Below are 17,516 nucleotides of genomic sequence, written 5' to 3'. Positions count from 1 at the left end.
AGGAAGTTTCACCCACGTCCCACATCTATTTCTAGTGTAAGCAGTTGTGCGATTCGGTAGGAGGATACAACGGCTCAATTTGAGACAACCATCTCAGTCCTTAAGAGTGACAACTCATCTCTGATCGACCTCAAGAATATCCCCTATTCCGTATGAATCTAGTTACAGAGGACTACAGTGACCTCTTACTAATCTAGTCTCCCAGAAAATTCACACCTTTTTATTATAGGAAGTATAATTTCGTGTTGTCATTGTCATTGTTCGTGGAACCCACCTGTGTGCGATTCCTATCGTATGTGAGGGTGAGCGCGAGCCGATCCCCACGCTCGTCCAGCCGCAGCAGCGTGCACTGCGTGAGCGCGAGGTCTCCACTGCGTTCCGCGCTCATCACGAAGTCCTCCGTCCTCATCTCCTCCACACGCCGCAAGGAACCGTCCTCCAGCCGAATCAGCGCCCCGCGGCAGAAGTGCGGGGCTGGTGTACTGCGCTCTGGGCTTAGGGGCGGCTCCTGAAATATTGAATTCATTTATCAGTTCCAGATTCCACAAACTAAATTGCAATTAACTACAGAAGTATTATCGTAACATCAGTTTCAGCTGCTAAAATAGCCTTATTGAGCTTTATTTTTTTACTAGCTTTTAAGATTATCACTAATTCTTTATTAAATTAATCATTTAATAATTTATTAATGAAGGAATTCTTACTTAGGTTTATTATAAACGTCTTTTATTTCTGGTTTTCTATTTCTAGTATCTCTGAAGTCTGAACACTAAGTGTAATTGAAATTAATGGATTGTACTGTTTGCTTCTTCCTTACAAAGAAAAAGAAACCCAAATAGAAGGATAAAGGCAGATTCAAAGAACGTACCTCTCTGGGTGGAGGTTGTGGCTGCGGCGCGGGCACAGGCGGCGAGTGCGGCGCCGGCGCCGGCGGCACGAAGCCTGAGGAAGGGCGGTGACGGAGCGGGTAGGCGGGCGGCTGCACTCGCGGCCGCGGGTACAGGTAGGGCGCGTAGGACGCCGGGTGCGACAGGAAGGGCGTGTAGGCCCCGGGCACGGGCGTGAAGGGCGCGGGCGCGGGCGGCGCGGGCATGGCGTCGCGCGGGCGCCGCGGCGCGTAGCGCGGGTACGGCCGCGGCGGCGGCGCGAGGAACTCGGGCGTCATGGTGGGCGGCGGGTAGAGGTGGCTCAGCTGCAGCTGCCCCAGCTGGACCAGCGCCTCGCCGGGGAGGCTCGCCGAGATCATTGGACGAGCTGGAACAATCAACATCACATTTAATATGGATAGAGACAGAAATATGAATACAGATAGCAGCAGTATTATGTAATAGTAATTGTATAATGAGAAGGAGTGAGTTATAGTAAAGGTGTGTGACATAATGAGCCATGAATAATGTAGGATATGTATCCTATCTAATATACGAACATCTTTTACTTGTGCCTGCTCGTTATGAATCATAAGCGGTTAAAGGTGTTAGGACTCTACAACTCTACAAAGGCATTAAATATAGCCGTCATAAATGCTTGCAATGATGTGTTCTAGTTTGAAAGAGGGATAAGTTCTTCATAAGTTACTTAATATAAGGTACACTGAAATATTTATCACTTGCATGCCTCTGCTCTATATCACCTTTCGATCCTCGTTTAAAAGTATGTAATTACCGCAAATTAATATAATTATGGCATGAGTTGCTATAAATAAAACCAAGATACTTAACGATAATTATTAACATGGCGATTGTAATTCTATTCATTGACTACAACGCATATTATAATGTAATAGGGAACATGATACTGATGTAATATGTTAATTATGAAAACAATAGCTAGAACTGTATTGGTCAACGTTCCAGATCGTTACTACTGTTAATAGATAATGCTTTAACTGTAGCGGGAAATACATTATCACATTTTATTATTTTTATATCGCTATGTGGCAACGCGTTGCAGTACCCTTACCATGAGTTTTTACGTTTCAACAAATATGACTGTTTTGGTATTTGTTTACGTATTTGCCCATACAAATTCCAATCAGCGCCCCTAGCGGATTCTGTCAGAACTAGGAAATCGTATTTGTCGAAACGTAAAAACTCCTGGTAAGGTACTGGAATGTTTGACGCATTATTAATACTTTGTAATGTTTTCTTTGTATCTTACATCTTGTAGAAAGGTAGGTTTAGTAAAATTCGTAAGTACAAACAACAATTTCTAGCTGTAAGTTCTGAAATTCGGAGAATCTGGCCAATTATTTATCTATGAAGCGACTATTTTAGTTTTCAGAATTGGCAGCGCATTTCTGACCAGATTTAGGTAGAGCCTGTTCGATATGGATAGGCCTAATGACCAACTGAAACTTACATTTGAGGCATATTATTCGTGCTTACAAGTGGCAATGCATCTGTGATCAGTTTCAGATTCTATATAAACGGCCCTAATTGGTAATTGATGGTTTTTTTTATAACCAAGTACCTATTTATTCTATTATTTTTATATCACTAGTCGGTGTGGAAACACTACATGGAATGCTTGACGCATTATATCATTTAATTGATTTAGTAACAGACACTTCGTTCATTGCACAAGTACCGATGTTGGACCGATGGAATGTTTGAACACAATAAGATCCTTATTCGTAATGAGGTCTCATTCGCGTAGTAAATCCAACATCTGTCGGTCCTTGCGTGCGCCGCGTTTGAGATAAGAATATGGAGCGAGTAACGTCAACCTTATTAATAGAATTAATATGCACATATAATTAAATTGATGTGTCCATGTGATTTAGGATTATATGGCGTTTTATATTTGTAACTGGTTACCCAAAGGAAAGAGGTAATCTACGCGTAGACATATGTTAGGTACAAGATTTATATTTTCTCAATTAAATTATAATTCGATTGGTGAGATAGACTACCTGATGAAATGCAATTAAATTGCAGGCTTTTTATGGATCCGTACAAAAAACGAAAATAAGAACTTTTATTAACAGCAAATTTTCTCCGAAACTGCTGGACCAAATGTGTTAAAATTAGGCATCCCCTGTTTTGAATAATTCTTTATTATAAAGAAATATATAACTTATTTAAGAGATTCTAAAAAATACAAGAACTTTGTTACAAATTGAGGTCCTTACGTAGTACGCAGTACGCACCTGCTTTACATAGACTTTTCCTAAAAAATCTAGGGCGCTACATAAAAATCTGTAAACAGAGCAAGTGAACTGCAACTTATCTTTGTTCTCGTATGATGCATATGCCAGTAATTGTGCCTACATGCACTGACGTGTTCAATTTGTAAGCGAGTACTACAGTGCGCGTAACATAAGATCTATAAATAGAGTTGTGTTTATAGACTGCGAGCTTCTGGGGATAATATGGATTGTTCGGTTTCCAATTCAATTAACAGGGTTGTCAGGTCTATATTTATCGTTGTTCATTTGTTTGTAAATAATCGGAGGCTTACCAACATGTAACATAGTAGCATACATTTTTGTACGTATACAGATAATGTTCGGTTAGTTACTATACGTTCATTGAGAGTATAAATGCTACAAATATAGAAATAGGGTTCGGTAATGCAATTTCATTGTCAACCCCTTATCTTTTCAATTACAGAACAAGTTTCCTTGCAACATGTCACTTTGAGATCATATGGAGTAGTATATCGAAAACACACCTTCATCGTTATGATAAATAATAAAATAAATAGACCGGTTTTATCAGCTCTATAATTATATTTTTTTTATCCTTAAATCAGGTTGTTTCGGTTCTTCGTAACATTGAGTATGACAGGGAATAAAAGAATGTGCGGGGAAAGATCGTCAACATTCCTGCACGTTGTTGTGTGTGTGTGGCGATAATTTGGAGAACAAAGAATACACCGACGCACCTGAGCAAACAGTAAGCTCTCGTTTGTTAGCACGCGACTATTACGTGAGCGGAGCCGTGCCACAAACCATTTAATGTACCCATAGAGTCCGCATTCTGGCAGCTTGGAGTATGCCCTAGGTTACCTTCAACTGTGAGAAGAGACCTATGCTCAGTTGAATATAAAAAGAGTTGCAGCATGAATAAATGCAAATAATCACTTCAAAAGTAATAGAAACCTTCGTGGTGAGATTACGGTGGTACAACTATTACACCTATTTTCTTAAGAACTTAGTAAGGCATTATATTGCTTATTTAGTTCTTAGGGATACAAAAATTTCTGTATCAAATAAGATTTCAGTCCTATTTTAGGATAATTACTGATGTGTAAAGACGGAAGTCCTAATAATTCAAACATAGTTAACATCGCATCAAAAGTAACACAGCGTATACATACAAAGAAAGATTTTAAGCCCCCAATAATGACAGGCAAGATATAAATAAGACTTAAATATAAACAAACAATCACTACACCGAAATTAAATACATAAATGTAGTAATTAATACATAACACCATATGTAACGATAGAGATAAAGACACGTAGCTTATCGTATCTTTAAAGACCTAGAAATAACACTTTGAATAATTATTGCAAGATAACAAATTACCAAATAAGATAAACATGGTATGATAAAAAGCGTGAATCAACTGTTGCCGTAATTGGCGACCTAGGGAAGAATTACGCAACTTTTATCAGTCGAGATTTTTAGAAATTCCAGTAGAAATCGCATTTCACAAGAGTAACTTTCCAGGGCCTTCGTCGACCTTGTACTCTTACAATAATCTATTGAATAGTTGATTTTGTGCGCAATTGCAACATTTAAATTTAACAAATTATTGAAAAATAAATAATAGTCAATAATCTCTAACTGGAGCATAGCAGATCGTTATCAATAAAGCGTGTTTACTAGCGAAGTGCCGATACCGAACGAAGATAACTCGTGAGTGATTTATATAACACAATTTCAATGCGTGGCAACAAATGCCGCCGCCATTTTTCATTATGAAATTAAAGTAACAAACAAGCGTGTAGTTCACCTGATAAGTGGCCACTGCTGCCCATGAACGTCTGTAACCAACCCCAGATAGGATTAGATATTCCTAACTGAGGTCGGCCACAGGTACGCCGCTATCCCTGAGGACTAAGCTGGACGCCTCGGAAAAGTATGTTTCTCTTATCACACCCCTCAAACCAGAACACAGCAGCGCTTAACATTGCTGTTATTAGGCAGAAATAGGTGTGGCGGTGGTGCCACCGGAGTCGAACCACAGAGGGTTCTACCTTCAAATATATGGTTGGCTTATATAGGTATAAGTTAGCCGGCACCCACACCCTTTCATCAAAACGCAAGAACTTCACGCTAGAAATAACGTTACACCCGAAATCAATTGATTAAGCAATAACAATGATATTTGACGTTCATTACTTATGGCTCGAAAGTATTGTAAATTTTACGCTCTACTTTATTTGTTCAAACTCTACCTATATCTAATTTTATTATATTTGAATTGAGCTGTTATTTCTTAATATTCACGCAGGTAACCCACTTTAGTACGATTTTTATAAAACATGGTACAACTTAAGAATGTAGAACACAAACGATGAAATAATAGGTAAAAATAATGGTTCAATGATAGTCTTTCTAAAGAGTAGTGCATTATTTCGCATATGTAAAACGTTTTATTTGCGTCAACCGATACGGAAAATTACACAATAAAAGGAATTTAGTATAACAATAAAAATATGAGCACTTACCTAGAACCATTGATCAATTTACGTTAAAAATAGACCTCAGTGTATGTTTAAGTTTGCCTTTTGTCAACAAGGAGTCACGAACAAGGTAAAATTAAGATTCTTGTTGCGAATGTGACTCACAAACAGTGAGATGGAAGATCGTGACTAAGTCTTTAAAAATTCAAGCCAATTAGCTAGTTTCAACGGACCGCCGTCGTTCCGACAGTCTGTAACTTAAAATAACATTTCTAACAAAAAATACCTTGAAGCCGATATCGTTCATAAAATAAATCAATGAAAATACCTCCTTATTTATCTTGTTGATGGATTATCCGCCTTTAATACAATGTTTGTTAATATTATCTACTCCTACACTGAAGTGACTTACGTCATCTGATAATGAAAATTGAAATCGTGTACCGATACTAGCGATCTTAAGCGATAACAGTAACATATGAATTTAAATATAAACCTGTCATTTAGATTTGATAATTGATTACTTAAAGGTGGGGTAAGAAATCGATGGTTTCATGTAAAAGTGATAGGCGGACATCGCGCCGCATTGCGTCTGGTTTACAGAATAAGCAGCTATTATAGATTATAGGTATATTTAATTTTTGAAATCTTTTCCTCATTACAAACCATATACCGTGCCCGTATTTTTTTCAGATTGAGAGACATGCTTAGCCATGGTTTAATGTGCTACAGTGTCATCAGCCTTTGTATACCTTTAAGAACTCTATTATCACAATTAATTATCACACAAGAGGTGAATAATTTTTAAACCGTACGGTTTTGAAATATCTAAGGCACTCTGGACCCTTGTCATGTGAGACAGAAATACCATTAGGGTTTGATTTAAGATATTTCCGTTCATACACATAACCCTAAATATACCGTATATCTATATACGGTGTAGACATAATACAAATACGTCACATCAGAACATGAACCCAAATTTAAAAGCTTTCAAAAGCGAGAAAAATACGAATCGGAGCTTGTAATACCTTGTCTCGTACACTAATATAAACATAGAATGCCATTCAGGCCCAGACGTCTGTAATAACGTAGTTATTTATTAAGTAATGTAAACATGGATAGTTGTTCTAATTCTGAGCTTGGCGCTTGCAGTCCGGCGGGCCGGCGTAGGCGCAAGGCCGCGGGTTCGCCGCCCGACTGCGAAAAAACTTTGCAATGAATGGCGCGGATTCGTATTGATAGTGTTGCCAAATAATGAACGTTTGCAGGACAGTCCTATTACAATCGAGTATAAAATAAATTTAAGAAATTCTGTGAAATGTCCGTTATTAGGTATGCCTTGTTGTGATTTTTTAACAAAACAATTTTACATTATCTACGTTTTAAAGGATATTGGTGAAATATATCTATTGATCTATTTTTAACCTACTTCAAAAAAGGAGGTTCTGTATTTGACCGCTATGTATGTATACATGTTTCTATAACCGTAATTTTCTCAAAAAAGTACTGATCTGTTATTTATAGCATGTCCTGTATGAAAAATAGAAGTGTTGGCAGCCTACTGGAACATGTTCCGCGGAAACGCTTACATCACCCAGCAACCAACATGGGGCGTATCGTTGAACCGAAACCAACGCTAATTAATTTCATAATTGCCATGTTTGCAAACTACACGGCTCGTACAAGCTTTTCTGGAAATATAAACAAAATACGTAATGTAATAGCTGTAATAATATTACAGAGAATATTACATTTACAAATATTTAGGTACCGTTTTTATACCAAATGGCGGGCGTATCTAAGGCGGATAGTTGCATGTCCAATACAAGTTACGAATTATGACTTATATTTTTATTTCATTCGATCACCTTCTTATAGATATCCGTTATTTTTTATAATATGAATTTATGACGTCAGATTCCTTACCTACTTGTTGTTTAACAATTTATTATTAAGAAACTTTCAATCCAACAATTTTTTTAATCCAACATTACTCTTATCGGTAAATTTATTTTCAAACCCGAGAGGTAGCCAAAGCACTGGTTTTAAGAACTCTTTTTTGAGCGACGTTTTAAAAAGTCCGCGGCGTGCTCGAAATGCCTGTAGCTCGACGCAAAAATCAATCTGTAAATTTGGAGCGCATTTTTTGGATACTTGTCAAAAGAAAAATAAAAAACTAAATGTTTGCCTCTGATACCTATTTTAAATAATAATTATTTTATACAACATAAGTGAACACGTTTACATAATTATATTCTTGCGGCATTCCTACCTACATATATATGTATCTAAATTATATTTTATAAGCAGCAAATGTCATGTTTAAGCAATTATCCTTTGTCTTAATGGTTATACATATGCTATGCGCTTAAAGCTAGACGGCTACAGTATTTTTAGCCTAGGCGCCATTAAAAATAAATAAGGCGCCATTAAACCACTCATAATTCCTCACGTCCACGGCATGTATGTTAATGACACCCACACTTAGGACTATGTGCTCTTAATATCATGATTACATGTTTCGTCGTCAACCCATTACTATCCCATTGCTGGGCATGGGTCTCCTCTCAGATAAAATGGAATAAAAATTAGGTCATAGTCCACCGCGCTGGCCAAGTGCGTATTGGACTTCGCTCACCTTAAGAAAGGAAACTTTTTTTAAGATCTTTCAGGTGTGCAAGTCTTTTCGCGATTTCATTCACCGTTATATTATAAAACACCGTTAAGTTATAAATAATTTCTAATATGCACATAAATTTCAAACATCAGAAGTGCCTAGGCTTTGAACTTCGAACCCCTCGATTGAGGGGCCGAGTTTCAACGACTAAGCTATCATAACTATGTTAATAATCTCCACACATATCACACATATACTCGTATCATCATTACATGTTACGTGTATATTACATAATGCTATCTATACTATTAAAGTTTTTACTTAGAGATAGGATAAATTACCAGTGTACGAGTATTAACCTCGTTTGAAACATTTATAAATGTTTTTACCTTTTTATTCCGTTTCCAAAACGCTTTGTGTTATTTTGCTTTTGTTGTTATGTTAATATTTTATCACAATATCTTTATTGGTTAATGTAAAGGAATTGTATACCAAACTTATAATGGTTTGTAACTGTGATGTTATATATTATCTATGCTTTGTTAATACAAACTAAATAAGGCAATCTATGTCAATGATTATATTATTACTCGTAACTACAGGATAAATATTAGTTTTATTATGACGTCAGACTATAAACGTATTGTAATTCAAAATGACAAACTCTACTATCTTATCTATTTACGTAAAATACGTTAATTAAGTAACAATCGTCGTATTTCCGTTAACGGGTTAATAAAGGGAACCTATTCAGTTAAAGTTTTTTGAAAGATGTGTGTTATGGAGTTTCTTTCGCCGCTTCTTCTCCATAACGAAATATCTTGTGAAGTGGTGGTAGTTGTGTTGACATTCAAAAGGTGCTCTGTAAAGAACCTATTTTGAATTTAAAAAAATGATTTAATTTGATTTGCTTTGATAAGAAACGTAAGATTTGATATATTATTATTTTATTACGAATATAAATGTATTTACATGATTATTTTAATAACATCAAAATCGCCACTATTGCACAACGAAATTAAATAACGCACGAGTCACGACGAACTTGTAGAGACAGGCTCTACCCGTTGTGCGTTAAAACTAACGCATTAAGTCTCGTAGTTATTACTCATTCAAATATGATATTTTATATGACCTATTATACCTATGTACCATTGTATATACCATTTACATAAGAAATATGTGTAGTTTATTTTATGCTTTCTGCTTTGTGTGTACACCCTACCTTCTTCATGTCTCATATATCTTTAACTCCGTCCAAACGTTGTCTGGAAGAAATCGCTCATTAGCGATAAGACCGGCTTTTTGAATACCGTCTCTAATATTTTTATGTGTTCCTTGTATTGTGATGTGCAAATAAAGAGTATTTGTTGTTGTTGTTGTTGTTGATGATGATATTTTATGACGCAAGAAAGTCCCGCCGACTATCACTGTAAGACTTTTATACATCAATAAGAACAAAACATTTTTATCTAACATTTAGACAGAATCAGATACATTGTCCCGAGATTTGCTATCATCACATACATAATGCTATCATTACTAAAACCATAGTCAATGACAGTTGACACGCGGTCCACTAATTGCGAGTGTCATCGGGGTAGCCGTAAACATCAACACGGGAGCGGGGCGGGCGGTCGATAGGGCGCCGCCCGTAACCCACTTCCGGCGCCCGTGACCTTGCCGCCGCCATTCACGGCGCATCTCGCCACCCCACTCACACCACCGCCCAGCTTAGACTTACGCATTTTCAACGATTTCTCCTTCTGTCGCGTTTGTAGGTTGTGTTGTTTTTACTTTTCTTATGACATAATGTCAGTCGATCCAGAAATGAGTGGGTAGCTGTAAAGCCGTAAGAGACTGGTTAGGAATGAAAAGTAGTATAATAAGTACATGGATATACAGACACGTATATTACACTACATTACATTGCACATACAAGTATTAGCGGTAACTATATTATAAAGATTATGGTCAGAAATGAGATCTGTAAAATTACAAATATTACAATTAACGTCACTAGTCCTTAGACAGTTACAGTTATGCTCATTAATTAACATAAAAATTAGTACGAAAAGATCGTTTGAACTACATCGGTAGTCAATACGTAGTACAGTAAGAATTATGTTGAATTGACAGTAACTGCAGATAATACAGAAACTGCAGATTTCATATGGGAAATGCAGATAAGGGGAGGCCTATGTCCAGCAGTGGACTCGTAAAAGCTGATGGGTGGATGGATGGACAGTAACTGCGTTTTAAACTATAACTGAGCGATCTCTCAACAAAGAAAATTATATTATGTAAGATAAAATATGTAGTAATAACATAAGAATTACGTACAACAATAGACTTATGTTATCTACTTACTTCCAAAGCCATGAATAACACAGGCACCTTAATTTCAGCAACTAAATCAAACTTATCATAAGTCACGAGTAAGGTAACTGATACGTCAATTACTATAATAAACAGAAAATTGAAATCACTTCTAAGTAAAAATAAAACATTACATAACGCTCGCTATCACATTTCGATAACGTGATAGAAATTGATAGCGCTATCCAAGCTAAAATATGTGGATAGCGACACTAGTTATTTACGTAAGCGCTCGCTAGGGGTGTGCAATGTTCCTAAACGTATATTAACCTTGCTGTTTTATATTGCATGTATTAATTTGCCGTCATTGTTCTAGGATACGATTTTTAGTATAATTATTTTAAGGTAGGTAAAATAGCGCTATTCAAGCTAAAATATGTGTATAGCGACGCTAGGGGTGTGCAATGTCCCTAAACGTATATTAACCTCGCCGTATTATATTGCATGTATTAATTGCCATCATTGTTCTAGGATACGATTTTTAGTATAAATAGTTTAAGGTAGGTAAAAATGATAGCGCTATTAAAACCAAAATAACTGGATAGCGACACACTAGTTAACGTAAGCGCTCGCTAGGGGTGTGCAATGTCCCTAAACGTATATTAATCTTGCCGTATTATATTGCATGTATTAATTTGTCGTCATTGTTCTAGGATAGGATTTTTAGTATAAATATTTTAAGGTAGGTAAAAATGATAGCGCTATTAAAACCAAAATAACTGGATAGCGACACACTAGTTAACGTAAGCGCTCGATAGGGGTGTGCAATGTCCCCAAACGTATATTAACCTATAATTATTTTTCTCCATTTACATTAAATGTTATTTTTTTATATTTATTTATTTTTTATTACAATTTTGGTTAGTCTGAGACGTTTGATATTAAGATAAGTGAAATTTTAATTCGAAAAAAAGACTCGACATTCAAGACACCACTTCCCATATGAAATACCGTTTGCATTTCACGTATGTATTCAGTATGTCGGTATTTTTGAGACGTCAGTTCATCTCATATCCATTCCATTTCACCTTAAAAAGCGCGGTACCACCGAAGCTGTCGACTTTTACGTTATACATAATCAATCTTGAATCGTTTTTAGGGTTCCGTACCCAAAGGGTAAAAACGGAACCCTATTACTAAGACTTCGCTGTCTATCCGTCTGTCACAGGCCTATATCTCCGGAACCGTAATAGATAGACACATGAGATTTACAGAGGATGCATAACGGTGGCCGCTATAACAACAAATACTAAAAATAAAATAAAGTTGAATATTAAAGGGGGTCTCCATACAACAAACCTGATTTTTTCGGCTTGTTTCGATCTAACTGTTAAACCGTACTAGGAAGACGGTTGAAATTTTTACAATCCGTTTACTACTATAACTTTATTATAATAAATACAAATAAGAACCATAAAACATAGTTTTATATACTTATTTTAATTTTATTATACGTTGTTTACGTATCATTCATCATCACCTCAACGCCATCTATTGTTGTGTCATATAAGTAAGTATTGTTGAAAATAATAAAATAAAAATAAGTAAAAATAATGAACATTTGGTGGTACGGAAGCCTCCATGTGCGAGTTCGACTCGTACTTGGCGAATTATTTCTCAAATATCGCAAAATTACAATATGTAGTCCGTTACTAATTCTCAATTTATCGAAATTTTATCTACCAAAGATCAATGTTTAAATATTAGTAGGCAAATTGACAAATTTTCTACTTTTAGTAGTTTGATCATGGGATAGACTGATTATTAATAACGCTCGTGACTGTCGCCGTGAATTAATTAAATAATTATTAGTAGCAGACAGCCGTTACGCGACACCTGTTGTGCCCACTTGTGCCCAGCTGTTATAGTCGTTACGATTTGTAATTTGCAATAGATCTAGAAAGTTTAAATAGCTAATTAAAGTGTTACAATAACTGTAGAAAGAAAAAAAGAAAACAATTATTTTACATGATATACACGTTACAACATATAACAGACATACAAAAGAAAATAATAACAATGGAAGCGACACAATAAAAAAAACACGTATGGTAAACGATACAGTATAGCAGCAAAAATGGTCGCACTCAGTCTCTGCTGGTGGCTGTGAGATATAACCGGAAAATTTATTTCTAAATCAATATTAGTGTGTTTATATGCCCTTAAATATTTCATATCTTTACCCTAACGCACGTATATGTCACAACTAGAAAATATTAATGAAGCTTTAAGCTCTAATGTAGAAGAAATTGTTTATAAGTTATAATTTAATATATATGTATAGGTAATGAATGAAAAATGTACGGAAAGGGTATATTTCTTTCGTAGAGTTCTATAAAACCCTAACTTATGATCAACCCTTTTTGAAACTAATGGCACAACATAATTTTATAATGGTTTAATAACTTTACTACTAATACTACTTACTGTTTCACTATTTTGTTGTTAACTACAAATATAACTTAATATTTGACTACCAAACAACATTAAACGTGGGTCAACCAGTAGACAGATCATTAGGTAATCAGGGACATGATTGATCACTATTAAATGCAGTACTAATAAACATTGGCTAAGTGCGAGACGAACTCGCACTCGGAGGGTTCCGTATCATCAATTTTAATTTATTTTAAATCTTACGTATCTAATAATCTTATTATAGCAGCTATAGAATAATCCTAATAATACTATTCAATGGATAAATCACAAAATGCCGATATAATAATATAATAGGTACCGCTTTTTCGTATAGGCGCGATTCTTTATTTTTAATCATTTTGTTATAGTGGCAATAGTAATATACCTTGTATAAAAAATTAAAGTGTCTGTATTTACGGTTCAAAAGATAGAACCCTATGCAGACGAATAGACAGCGGAGGCTTAGAAACGGTCTGGTTTTCCTATTTAGGTACGGAACTCTAAAAACTATATAACGTAGTATTAGTCAAAGCACACAGCGATTATAATAATTGTGGAAATCGGTCAATTGCGTCTCATGAAGCCGTTATTTTCATAACAATATCGTTATCCATTCTGTTTCCTTCCTCAATATTCTGCACTTAGTTATTACCATGTATTATTTATGTAACTACATATTCATTGTTACTGTATGAATGACGAACACGTGGCTTTTTATAAGTTTGAAGTAAAAAACTTAGATGTTATAGACGACCCGCGTGGCGGAGCGGTCACCATACCGGTCTGACGCGCAAAGGGCCCCGGGTTCGATCCCCGGCCAGACAGATGTCTAAATGATGAATTTAAGTTTCTGTTTCTGGGTCTGGGTCTTTGTGTATTTGTCTGTGTGTGTCCATGGCACCCACGACACGGAATCCTAGTGTGGGGCTGTGAGTGTAGAAAGCGTTTATTTATTTATGTTACTATTTATTTATAATTCACTCGTTGGTTAGTGGTTACTGCGGCTCATGAACTTCTTTAGATCCATATTGAGAATGGATTCCACTTGAACTCGACACAAGCATTGCCACAAAGATGTCTGATGACCAAGATGGTTCTCTTCCTCCAAAACGCAGAACTACTTCAGGCAATATAGGTGTACCTGTGATTCCTTTCTGGCCAAATCCACTAGTTCTAATCACCCTCTCATCAAGAAGGCCAGATTCCCCAAAATTCAAAATATCCATAATTATAATGGAGCGTAGATAACACTACAACGTTAAGTAAATGTAAATAAACACCCACACATAAGAATTGACGTGTACCGATAATCACTTAGCAACAACTTTGAAGTCTTATATTACACGTGTTCATAGCGTATAGATGCTAAATTAGATAGTGGAGCTGATGGATCGTATTTTAAATTGATTTTCATTGAAGTCAGCTCATTTTTATCGTCCGTCATCGTTACCTACTATCGTGGAATTCCCAGAACATCATAATAGGTTTTTGTGTTGATCATGCGCAACTACTGCGCATGTGTGCCAGTTACGAACAGTAGGTGTAATATCTAATACAGAGTTAGATTTTCTACTACAGTAATGGCCTTTTTTATAATATAAGAGTAGCAGACGAGCATGCAGTCCTGATGGTAAGTGGCTACTGCCGACCATGAACATCTGTAATCAACCCCAGATAGGATTAGATATTCCTACCTGAGGTCGGCCACAGATGCGCCGCTACCCCAGAGGACTAAGCTGGAACGCCTCGGAAAAGTCTGTCTCCCTTATCACACCCTTCAAACCAGAACACAGCAGCGCCTAACACTGCTGTTATTAGGTAGAAATAGGTGTAGCGGTGGTGCCGCCGGAGTCGAACCACAATGGGTTCTACCACCTTAAAAAAACCAAGTACCTTAAAAAAAAAGGTACCTTCAAACCCGTTTTGTTACCTTCAAAAGGTACTCGACGCCGACGACGTCCTTGGGATTTGGTGGAGAACTCCGGGGTCTCCGACGCAAGATAACCGGAGTCTTCCAAACGCGATGCTTTTATCGGGCTCTGTCCTAGGGGGAGCAATTTACGCTCCCGCACATCTGGTACAGTAATAGGTTAGTTGTGGAAATTCGGTCTCTCAATCGAGGTTCAAATCCCAGGTAAGAACCTGTTATCAATAGGAGCTTGAGTTTCAAATCCCAGGAAAACCTCTGATGTCAAAGCTAGTGCGTATAAGAAATTATCTTGATTTAACGGTATAAGAAAATACCGCGATAAAATCCACTCTTTAGAGTTTTTTCTAAACAATTTTCAAAGGTGTGTGAAGACTATCAATTCGTACTTGGCCAGCATGGCCGATTATAGTCTAAACCCTTCTTATTCTGAAAGGAGACTCGTACCCAGCAATAGGACAGTGACTTGACGATGCACAACTGTTTGCACGTGTGCCGATTACGTGGTATATCTACTACAGAATTAGAACTGACAAAATTAATTGCACCCTATCTAAGCGTCTAGACCAGGGGTTCCCAATCTTTTGTAACCCGCGGCGCAGTTACAAGTTTAATATTCTTTCACGGCGCCCTGTGCCCTGTCCTAGCTAACTATTTGAAGAAGACAGTCGAAAGTAATAGGTAACTACAATAATAGTAGTTACCTTAGGTTGATCGAAACGATTTTAAAACACCACAATATGAAATTGTACAATACGTTATTATAAAATAATTTAAACGGAAAACAAGAAGACTTGAGAAAAAACAAAAATTAAATACGATATTTATTCAATCAAATCAATGTGAAGGGTGAGCTAAGTGATCTCCGCGCAGTTTTTCAAAGCGGGGAATATCACTTGACACTGCTACTCTAATTTCTTGCTCCACATTGATCCTTAGCGATATTTGTTCTTTATCACTGCTACACCTGAAAACCCAGCTTCACATAGATATGATGTTGCAAACGGAATGAAAATTTTAATGCTTTGGATGTTAAATTTGGATATTCATTTTGAATCGATGACCAAAACGCCAATATTTGTGGTGTCCAATAATTAGAGGATCGACTCACGGCGCCCCTCTTTACTTTCTACGGCGCACCAGGGCGCCGCGGCGCACACTTTGGGAACCCCTGGTCTAGACATTTATATAAACGCAGAGAGAAATGTTGTTCACAATCGACCCACATTGCCACGATGACATAAAATTGATTAAGTACCTACTTGTCGCATTAGCGTAAGAGATGTTCAGCTTCTACTATAGTTCAGGGTATCGGTAAAGCTGACTGTCCATTGCTACTATTAAACGATACCAAGCTACTGAAGCTGCTTAAGCCGCTGAATTATCAAATTTGTTGCTTGAGAAACCAATGAGCGGTATGTATTTCAATTTATATTCGAAATATCTGTCAACAGTCGATTGTTTACGCATTTGTATAGAGATTAGATAGTCGAGTAGTTTGACAGCAGTTTTGACAGTCGCGTTAACTACTTCTCCGCCTATTATTAATCAATGTTTTGCCCACTATAGATCAAAATTTGTCAATTTTGTAGTCATTATTGATATGTTGATTGTTGGTAGGTAGAAAAATTGGAAATACTCGTATTAATTATAGTCGCCGAGCAATTTGACAGCAGTTTTGACAGTCGCGTTTACCGCTACTTAATCGTTACTACTACTACTTCAAGCGATAGAAGCGAATAGGCGGTCATCCTAAGACGCTAAATATACGAGTGCAGACTCGTTCACGCCATATAAGCCGCTTAAAAGTAAATTATCGCTAGTAACAGCTCCGTCAAAAGAGCACTTAGTGAGGTAAATGTACAGCCAGCTCCAAAAGTAGATGAACATATTAAGGTACTAAAAATATCTATACACCTCGTTCCTAGTAGCTGAACACAACTAACAGCATAATTATATGGACGACATAAAGTTTCAAAGGTATATATACACTATAGTGTCAAAAGAAGCTGAACAATAACATATAATAAGTAGTCACGTTATTTTGTAGATATGATGTTCAGTTTGAGGCGTTAGTATTCATCTAATGTTGACGCTTTACGATGTTAATCTAATTATGATGATGGGGTATTCTGCTATTTATAAATGCTTGGGTGTTTAGGTATTTTTGGAACTTTAATATGTTCAACTACTATTGGAGCTGGTTTATTACTTTAGGTATTTTTGGAACCCCAATCTGTTCATCTACTTTTGAAGCTGACTATACATTTGAGAGGTGGGAGGTTGAGTTCGGGTAAGGCTGAATGAACGCGCCGAGTCACGCGACGGTTACGTAAAGACGAATCCACAATGCCATTTATATTACACGTTTGCGGTAAAAAGGTGGCTGGCGTGTTAATTGTATTGCAAATGCTAATTGCATATTAACATAGTGTTACGTGTCAATAACGGGTTCCGGTGTGGATTTTGGTGGACTTTTGTTTGACAAACACCGAAAAGGTTGAAACAAAAAAGCCAATTCGTCAGTCGCCTGGGGC

The 17,516-nt window shown here is 36.7% G+C and overlaps 1 protein-coding gene across 2 annotated transcripts in view; it reads right to left on the bottom strand.

The window, feature by feature from the left end:
• The window catches only part of Atx-1 (Ataxin 1), a 50,489-nt gene that overhangs the window by 5,866 nt on the left and 27,107 nt on the right, over positions 1-17,516 (bottom strand). For both annotated transcript variants that reach the window (XM_073091460.1, XM_073091459.1), the window contains exons 2-3: positions 869-1,254; positions 275-508 (exon numbers count right to left, since the gene is read on the bottom strand). In XM_073091460.1, coding sequence (XP_072947561.1) covers positions 275-508; positions 869-1,246 — 612 coding nt within the window. In that variant the 5' untranslated portion in view covers positions 1,247-1,254. The remainder of the gene's footprint in view (positions 1-274; positions 509-868; positions 1,255-17,516) is intronic.

The sequence above is a fragment of the Epargyreus clarus genome, unplaced genomic scaffold, assembly GCF_041222505.1.
Source record: "Epargyreus clarus isolate Ecla_fem2 unplaced genomic scaffold, WU_Ecla_fem_2.2 ptg000034l, whole genome shotgun sequence".
In the NCBI taxonomy this organism is placed as follows: Eukaryota; Metazoa; Arthropoda; class Insecta; order Lepidoptera; family Hesperiidae; genus Epargyreus; species Epargyreus clarus.
The sequence above is the reverse complement of the archived record's forward strand: the minus strand, read 5'-3'. Positions and strand labels throughout refer to the sequence as shown.